This window comes from Halichoeres trimaculatus, unplaced genomic scaffold (genome assembly GCF_033239565.1).
Source record: "Halichoeres trimaculatus isolate MK-OKI-2021-1 unplaced genomic scaffold, fHalTri1.1 fHalTri1_scaffold_16, whole genome shotgun sequence".
NCBI classification, from domain to species: domain Eukaryota; kingdom Metazoa; phylum Chordata; class Actinopteri; order Labriformes; family Labridae; genus Halichoeres; species Halichoeres trimaculatus.
The window spans coordinates 9888277-9898402 of NW_027437194.1; the positions used below are offsets into that span (position 1 = coordinate 9888277).

At 39.5% G+C, this 10126-nt stretch overlaps 1 protein-coding gene across 1 annotated transcript; it reads left to right on the forward strand.

The window, feature by feature from the left end:
• The first annotated feature begins 560 nt into the window (after nt 1-560).
• acads (acyl-CoA dehydrogenase short chain) lies at nt 561-6556 on the forward strand. The gene is made up of 10 exons (XM_074689696.1): nt 561-657; nt 2176-2336; nt 2436-2585; nt 2679-2790; nt 2917-3068; nt 3151-3321; nt 3507-3644; nt 4036-4131; nt 5242-5298; nt 5434-6556. The coding sequence occupies exons 1-10, from the start codon at nt 630-632 to the stop codon at nt 5584-5586; spliced, it is 1218 nt and encodes a 405-aa protein (XP_074545797.1). The 5' UTR covers nt 561-629; the 3' UTR covers nt 5587-6556.
• Nucleotides 6557-10126: the final 3570 nt, after the last annotated feature.

The window sequence follows — 10126 nt, forward strand, 5'->3', positions numbered from 1 at the left end:
GTACTACAAGGATGTTTCTTAATTGAGGCAAAGCCCAACAGACATCCTGGGGGACAGCTAAAACCTCAGTGACTACTCAATGTCCTTGCTGACTTTATATATAAGGACCAACTTAAGATTTCTCCTAAACTTTTGAGAGATCTTTCGGACTTCTTATGAGACACTTAGAATAGATTACGACAAGCATGCCAATGAGCGGTGACCCTCCTAAAAAAACAACCTGGACTTCAGCACCAGTGAAATGAAAACAGAACTACATGAAGATCTTGAAGACGTATACATATTACCCCTTGGAACTCTCCTTTAGATATGCTATTTCCCTAGGGAGCTCTTTGCCTCTTAAGTATCCTAATGAACACTAGAATTCACAATGAGCCCATAAAACCTCCTCTCCACCTGCTTAATGTTAAAGATGAACACCAACACATCTTTAGAGCACTCTTCAACCCACAAATGACTCTTTAAACCCCAATAACAAGAACTCATAGCGTCCACTGAACATACTTAGATAACACTCTCTTGTCAGTGCTTTAATACGTCAACCTGCATAATTCCGACAGCCCCTGAATGCAGCGGTGGCTTCATAACACCTCAGTTGAACTCAGTCTGTAGCTACACAGGAGGGAGCCATGGCTGCACTGTTCAAAGCACGGAGAGGTGAGTGTTTTGGTGAAAATCTGGCTTTAATACGATTTACATTTCATTGAATATTGGGCTGTTAAGATTTATATTAACATCTTATGCTGAAATTTGTCACATGTAGAGTGATAGCAAATCTGGCTAACTTAGCCTGCTACGTAACCACTACATAACTGAACCTCAGGAAGTTGACCTATATGTAATTTTTTTATGCATGTTTCATTCAAGCTGAAATTTAAATGTTTTTCCAGCTTTTAACAGAAGGAACTGGTTATAAGCTAACACAAAACGTGAGCTAATGGGTAACTAGTTTCTGACAGTTAGCTCCTCGGCTAGCTCAGTAAGGTTACAAGTTAGCCGGCTAGCAATAAAATTACTCTTTAACAGATAAAACTATAGAGTATAGAATCAAATTAATGTTCTGTAAACAATTTCTTCTCCCTCCTTGTTCATGTGATTAATTTTTAATCTGTGAAAGTGACACGAAGGTGACTGATAGTGAAGCTAACCTTTCACCTAGATAACATAAAGCTAACCAGTGAGCTAGTGATGCGTTCAGGGTCACGAAGAAGCGGCAGAATTACGAGAATTGTGAGACATGAAAATGTTATTAGTAAGTAAAACCACACGTTAAATAATAATTATCCTTTCTTTGGCGAATCTGTCAAACATTTACTAAAAGTATTCTGAGCAAAACCAGCCTGTGTGGCAAATTTTTAGTTTTACAATCGTATGAAACTTTTTTGGATTATTATAGCCAAGTAAATCCACAGTTTTGTGTCATTTTTTTTCCACTAATGCTAACAAAAACATGTTTGTTTACCTCAAAGTGAAAATATAGGTTATTTCAAGTTAACGTGTCAGTTTTTAACTTGAGATAAGGAATTATATGTATAGAAGAAGTCATTTCAGTGGGAAAGTGTCTCATTTGCAACAACATGACCAGATCTATGATAATGTTTTTTTTTTTTCAGATATAGAGATATTTATTACATACTTCACAGTCTGATATGATTAGCTAGAGGCTGAGGAGTCCTTGTGTTTTTTGCATTTAGAAGATTAAAAGAAAAAAAAATTCTTACATGACTGAGATATTGTTCAGGAAATCATAAAATGAGTATGACTAAGTATAGAAAACTTGTTTTTGTTCTTAGTGTTTTAGTCTCTTGATGTTTGTATATATTTATGTCTTTTTATGTCTGTTTGCATCTGACATTCATCATTTCGTTCACCTGACTGGAATAAAATATGTGGAAAAACATGTAATTATGACAATTGAATTTAAAAGAGTTGTTATTTTCCTTTATTTTATTTTTTTTGTTGCCCTGCAACAATTATCATAAATCACTAACATTTGCCCCCATTTACTAGCTCTCAACATAACCTGATTGAAACCGGTAACCGGTTGAAATTTTGTCTCCTAACATCAGTGTCAAATGTACAAAACATTTAGTTTTTCTTACAAACTGAGGGAAAAGTTGTCAGCTCTGAATTGTGTCTGTGGAGCATCATTAACTTCCTCCTCCCTTCCCTCAGCTCTGGGCTTGTGTCTCAGCGGGTGCCGGAGTTTCACTCAGCTGGCAGAGTTACCTGACACTCATCAGCTGCTCAGACAGACCTGCAGAGACTTTGCAGACAAAGAGCTGAGCCCCATTGCTGCCAAACTAGACAGAGAGCATTTGTACCCTGCCAAACAGGTACACACACTCAGAGACCCTCACAATGATGAGAATAAATCTTTATTTTTGATGCAGTGGACTTCTGTTTGCCTGATAATCATCCCTGTTCTCATGCAGGTCCAGGATCTGGGTGCGATGGGGGTCATGGCCATGGAGGTCCCTGAAGAGCTAGGTGGAGCTGGGATGGACTATCTGGCGTACAGTCTGGCTGTGGAGGAGATCAGCAGAGGCTGTGCCAGCACAGGATGTGTGGTGTCTGTGAACAACGTGAGCCCAGTCTGATGTATCGATACCTGTACAATCCTAACAGATGTGATATTCAAAGGTGTGTAAACACGTGTTTGGTGTTTGTGGTCTCAGTCTCTCTACATTGGACCCATCCTGAAATTCGGTACAGAGGAGCAGAAGAAGGAGTGGATCACACCGGTCACCACAGGGGAGAAGGTGGGCTGCTTTGCCCTCAGCGAGCCAGGTGACTGACAACACACATGACATGATGGTTTTTGTTTAAAAGCTGAAGTCAAGCAACACAATGTGCAGAATGTTTCATACAGGATTTGAGAAATGCCTGCCAACTGACTGTAAATGTAACTTCCAGGTAATGGAAGTGACGCAGGTGCAGCCTCTACAACAGCTCGTCAGGAAGGAGACGAATGGGTCCTGAACGGAACCAAAGCCTGGATTACAAACAGCTGGGATGCCTCAGCCACCGTCCTCTTCGCCACGACAGACAAGAAGCTCAAGCACAAAGTGAGACAAAGCAGATTTCAGCGATTATTTCACCAGAAAGAGGTTTGAATGATGGTAAATCCTCTGTCTTCTGTTCCTGCAGGGCATCAGCGCCTTCCTGATCCCAATGCCTCACCCGGGTCTTTCTCTGGGGAAGAAGGAGGACAAGCTGGGCATCAGAGCAACATCTACAGCTAACATCATCCTGGAGGATTGCAGGGTGCCGCTCGGGAACATGCTCGGCCCACGAGGAGCAGGATTCAAGATTGCCATGGTATGGAAATCCCCTTTAAGTGCTTTCATGTTTGCAGTTTGTTTTCAGACAAGAGCCAGTTTTTTGTTTGTATCTGACTCAAGAAGTTTAAGTAGGTTTGTTTCTGAAACACCACTTCTGTTACTGGATGTTCAGGGAAATTGTTGTATAGTTTGTGTAAGTTGTTTATTTTCCTCCTCTCACAGCAAACCCTGGACAGCGGGAGGATCGGCATCGCAGCTCAGGCTCTCGGTATCGCCCAGGCTTCTCTGGACTGTGCAGCAGACTACGCACACAAACGCACCGCGTTTGGAGCACCCATCGGGAAGATGCAGGCCGTGCAGGTAACGTCACGTCTGATCTCTCAGCAACAGGAGTATACCTGCAGATTTGTTTGTTTAGTTGTCACCCTCATGGACATATTTCAACCCAGATTTCAGTGTTGAAGTATCAAAACCATCATTGATGGGCAAAACACATGCTGTGATAAGTCTGTTTTCCCCAAGTCTGTCAGATAATGCAAAAAAGGCTCAATGGTCTGCTTTAGTTGTAAATCTCTGCGATAGAGGGTATGGTGCCTTAAGGGCCCTTGTGTTGGTCAGGAAACCTACATTTTTGAATTAATAATGAAGAAAAAGCACCAAAGTTAAATTTTATAGCTATTTGCTGTCTTTTGCTTCATTAATGTTTTATATTATTCACTAATATAGTCCCTTTTTGCTTCTTTTTTTTCAGTTCAAGCTGGCTGACATGAATCTGGCAATAGAGAGCGCTCGTCTGCTCACCTGGAAGGCTGCACTCCTTCGAGACTCGAAGAAGCCTTTCATAAAGGTACACAGTCCTCTCTCAAACAATGGCTGGACAGTTATTACAGTGCTATGAATCAATCAGTACACCAGTGAATTTAATGATTTACCTGAAATGATTCAGCAAAGATAACGTTTAAAGCAGAAAAACGTTTTGCTTGATGTTTAAACTTAAGAGATCAGGTGTTTCCTGTGTTTCCTCCTCCAAAAGATTAAATCTGCGAATACTCCAACAATCAAAAAGGGTTGAAAATAATGTTAAATAGAAATAAATAGATAATATATCATGCTCTCTAGTCTTGAAAAGATCGAAACCTCTGGTTTTGTGTAGTTTTGTCTTTCTTTTTCACTATGACACAAAAGCAAGGGGTCTTTTTCTTGGTACGCAGAGTTGAAACATTGGATCACTGATAAGGATTTATCTGTTTGACCTTTTTTATCAGAATGATAACCTAAAACCTAGGACCAGAATTCAGCGCAGAGGTTAAAAGCTTTAAAAAGGGGAAAACAAGAAGCAAGTTTCTCTTGGATAAGGCCTTTCGCAACCTTTTATGGGGATAGAAACTTTCCTTTTTTCACAAATATGTGACTTTTTCCAGTATTGTATCTTGTACATTTAATTTCTGAGTTAAAATTTTGAAATTTCTGAGTTGTTTTGTTTGAATTCTAATATTAGGGTCAGAATTCTGAGAAATTCGGAAATTGGAGTTTGTAGACTGAAGTGCAAATGACAATTAATCGATAGAAATTCTGAGAGAAAAGATTGAAATTTGAGATTGGCGCCAAATTTCTGAGAACAAAAAGCAGTCAAAGTCAGAAAATCTGGGATTTCAAGATTCAGATTATTGTTCAAAGATTTCCTGGAAAAAAACAGAATCCTAACCTCTTAAAAATGTAAGACATTGAGGAAGAAGATATTAAAAAGTTTTGTTAAGTCAGGGTACAAGCTCAGATTAGTGGATCTGATGCTCACATAGCTGTTAGCTTGGGATCCGTTTCTCATTTGTCATTCTCTACCAGTTTTCCCAACTTGATCTTTCCTCTGTCCTATCCCCAAAATATAGCGCAGAGATAAAAAGTACATTTATTGTGAAATGGAATAAAGTTGAGTTAACCGCAGTGTGTTTTCTTGCAGGAGGCTGCCATGGCTAAACTTGCAGCATCTGAAGCCGCCACATTCTGCGCACATCAGGTAAGAAACCCTCAACAAACCATAGTTTAAAGTAAATATGTTTAATAAAGACTGTTTTGACTCCATGTGTTGTGCAAATCTAAACAAAAAGCATGTAAACAAAGCAGTAACCACTGTATGTGCACTCTAAATCAGGCAATCCAGGTTCTGGGTGGGATGGGTTACGTGTCGGACATGCCTGCTGAGAGGCACTACCGCGATGCTCGCATCACAGAGATCTACGAGGGCACCAGTGAGATTCAGAGGCTGGTTATCGCCGGGCAGATACTGAAGGAGTACCAGCCGTAGACGTCCTGCTCTATGATACAATACGGACAAATAATCAGAGCTGTGGAATCGGATGAGCCGACACTGGGAATGATCGGGAGCAGCTTTGAAGATTTACAGCTGCAGGACTTTATAACACAAAACTTTGAGTTTCAGATGATTTGCCTCCATTTTCACGTGTCTGAGAGGAAATTAAAAGCTGCTATTAGAGGATATCAGAGTTTAAAGGGCCAGTTGACCTCATTTTAAAGGGCAGTTTCTCTTCTTGGTGTGAATCTGTGCAGGGATTTTTAAACACACGTTACCATCTTTGTGTACTGTCTTTGCTTCTCTGAATGAAAGTAAATTATTAACTGGCATTTTGGGAGATTTCAGGTGAATTTGAGTGAAATACAGCATTCAAGCACCACATTTAACAGTTTCCTGTCCAACAAGACCATCTGATGCGTTTGATTTTATTGGCTGTAATGAGAGGATATTTAACCTTTTATGGTCTGAGTATTGAAGGATGTAAGTGAATCCTTCCATCTCTTTGTGACCTGCAGTTTGATTGACCAGACTCTTTTATATCACATCCTGTCTCTGACTCATGTTGGTTAAATCTGGAATCTGTGAGAGGTTTAACCAGCAGAGGGCGACGATGTCCCTTCATTTTTCCTGACCCAGTTTCTCCACAGCGCACAGATTCTTGAATGGCTTCAACAAATGCAGAGAATTGCACGCCTGTTTTCAGAACGTAGATGGTAACAGACTCTGTTTTTAGTGATTAAACCTCATGAATACAGTTAAGATAATGATAAATAAGGAATTGAATGCCTGAATGATGGGTGTGAATGAAGCAGTTTGAGGGTGAATCTTTGCTTACACTATGTGACCGTTAATTTTTAATGTGGTTGATCTCACAGAACATTTGTGCCTCAATAACTTGTACATATCATTGTGTTATTTATTGTGTGCAGATATCAATAAAACACAATCACAGTGCCAGGAATGGTTAGCTTTAATTCAACATGAATACCACAGATCTCATGTTTGTAGGGGAGCATTATGGATGATGCCACTCCCTTTTTGAGAAGTGAATGCAAAATACTGCCTTAATGTGAGCTGACACATTGTTTTGGAGCCACTGCATGCAGATAACTTATTTGTGCATGCATTTAACAGAACATCAAAGCATGTGGTGGCTACCTCAGGTGTTTCTAGTCCACAGCAGTATGGGCATGAAAGTACAGCGACTTTTGCATTGGTTGTTGGTTACATTTCCTCTCACCATTCCTTATCTACTCTGATACACTGCAAAAAACTGAAATCTTATCAAGTGTTTTTGTAATTTAGAAATGTGCCCGTCAAGATGAGAATAATGTCTTAATACAAACATTTCTCTTACTCCACTGGCAGATTTTTTTTACTTGTTACATGCAATTTAGTCCTCAGTTTTGGCTTGAAATAACTTGAAATAAGACATTTTTTTGTACTGGTCAGGTGAATGTGGCTCATATTGAGTCTAAAAAGACATTTTCACTAGGGCTGGGCGATTATGGTAAAAATAAGAATCCCGATTATTTTAAGTGATATTGAAATCACGATTAATATACACAATTATTCATTTATTCAAAAACTTCAGTACTGATTTAAAAACAACTTTAAAGAACCAGCAAGTGGCACATACAGTATTATTGATACACATAAGTCACACACACTCGCTGTGGCTGCACATGGAACACAGAAGAGCTATGAAGCACAGGAACTTGCATACATCTACACTGTGTGGCATATTAATTGTTTTTCTTCGATTATATTGTATTTATGATCGTCAGATGGCAAAATTGAAATCACAATTAAAATCCGATTGATTGTCCAGCCCTAATTTTTACTGAAAATAAGACAAAAACATTTGATAGGATTTCATTTTTTGTAGTGTAATCAGATGCACACAGCACTGCAGGAGCTTCGTTGATCAACACAGCTGAAAATCTTTTTTTTTTTTTTTTGAGCCTTGAATAACAAACTGAAACTAAAGTAATGCTGTGAAATAAATGAGCAAGATAAAAAGTGAAATAAGGACAGAAACTCTGCTTAAGAAATTTTTATTCTATGAGTGCTTGGTTGTTGTTTTTTTAGTTGGACCCACTCAATCTGTTACCATATTGGATGTGGGCTTCAAGACTGATACTGTAGACAGCCACCAGGGGGAGCTCAAACAGTTATGGCTTCATTTTTTGTGTTTTGTCAGTTTTCTCTAATTTTGTGGATGTCTCTGTCACAGGAGTGAACCAAGGAGCCACCTATGTTTAAAGCGGGAGTATTGTGCTTTCTTAGTCTTAATTCTGTCCCTCTCGTGCCCCCGTAGCAACTTTACATGAACTATAGCTTTCTCACAGGTATTTTGGAAAACCCTTATTTTTGCCTCTATTTTAGCTGCTGTCTCTTTAAGGCTCTCTGCTCCACACACTCCCTTCCCACTGACTGGCCAGCTGTCTGAAGCCCTAATCCCTCTAACTTCCGTGTCATGACCACCTCAATGACAGCATTATTCCAGCAAGTCTCACAAAGATGTCATGTTTTGATTTAAAGACAGATTGGAGGATTCTCCATAGTGTCAACAGGCAGAGGTGGAAATATCAGACTCTTTTCTGTCAGTTTATTTGGTTTGATTCGTCGTCTGCGATCAGGCTGCCCTCAGCTACACTCTGCTGTCAGGAAACACCAGCCCATTGTTAGAGAGTTTCAGAACAATCAGAATCAAGTATTTGACACATCTGGGAAACAGATTCAGATGAAACGTTAACAAAGGTTTCGACCATCGATAACTTTATTGTTCTGACTGCGTCCTGTTGTAGCAGGTTGACCTTGTGCAGCAGCTGCTTTTAGAGAACAGCTGAGCAGAACCACAGGATAACCAGTCAGTGGGCACACAGCAGCCAATCAGACACAAGCTTTCATCTAGTCTGTGGTATGGGAGGCATTATTTCATCTTCAGTCTCAGAGGAGCAATCAAAAGAATCCCTGAATCAACTCCAGACTGTTCCTCTCCTCATGGATCTCCCACTCCACCTCTCGCCACCTCCTCCTCCTCCTTGGTGCATGTGTGCCATGCTTTTCCTGCTTCTTTCTGTGCTCTCGTTGTTTATCCACGTGATGTGATGGAGGGGCGCTGATTGCTCCACTGGTCCAGATCTAGGCCAAGCTTCCTGACGCTGGTGTTGCACCCTGCTGATTGTGCTAATCACGGCGATGGTCTGCTGGGTGCATTGTTCACTCCTGCCTTTACTGCTCCATCAGGGTGTGTGAACTAGAGCCCTGATTATTTTGACGTCAGCTTTTTTGGCTTATTGTTTGTTTCCTTTATTTCACATGCAGACAAGTGCATGGTTAAAAACACACTTATTGTGTTTCTGCTGGTGCTCTCTGTCTTTCTCATTGAAGGGAGATTTTGGGATAAGAATCGGTACATGTTGGTGCTCATTCGATGACAGACGTAGTTAAACAGCTGAAAATGTATGTTTATTTTTTAAGGAACAGGCTGTTTTTAGAACAGGACTCTATGTTTTTACTCTTTTTTTTGGGAGGGGGTCTTGAAGGTACGGTGGCCCTGAGAGCTCACGGTGCCGCATCTTAAGAAAACACAGGCAAAAAGACAAAACACAAGCAAACTGAGAAAACATCTTCATCAATGTGAAAACACGTGCGCAGCATTTAGAAAATACACTGCAAAAACTATGCAACACAATGGAAGTGTTTCCAGAGGACACTTGAAAATGACGCACATGTCCCGACACACCTGTTGTTGCTGCACATTTTCAGTCACAGCTCTATTATGGTATTGTGATGGCATGATTCAGATATTAGCCTATCACTGTGACTGAAAATCTGCGTCAACAACAAGCGTGTCTGGACATGTGCATCACTTTTAAGTGCCCCCTAGAAACACTTCTGTTGTATTGAGGTATATTTACAGTGCTATTTTCTAATGTGTTGTGTTGTGGTCTTTGCAATCTCGTACATGACAATTTTATTTCATCTTCAATCTCATACCGTTCTAACATTTTTACAACTTTTATCTTGCAAAATAACAACTTCTTTTGGCATTTATCACATCACAACTTGATTTATCACAAAATATCTTGACATTATTGAGACACTAATCTCTTACATTACAAACATATTGTGACATTTTCATGACATCACAACTTTATGGTAACTTTTATCGCTCAAGATTCTGACTTTATTTTAACACAAACCCTGTTATGTTATGTTTTTGTTTGGACTTTAAAATCAACACATTTATCTTAACTTTAATTTCCACATTATTTAAGCTTTAGTGTCATCACACTCCAACTTTATTTGGACTTTAATCTGATGTCTCCTCATCTTAATCCCGTCTTTAATTTCATAACATAACTTCAGTTAAACTTTGATCTTAATGCTTTATTTTAACTGTTGTCTTTTACATTCCAATTTTATTTTGACTCTTATCTAGCACATAATGGCTGTAAAAGTTGACAAGTCTAAAAATCTTAAATTTGTTTCTGCTTCTCTTTTTTTCCACCTACCTTTCTAT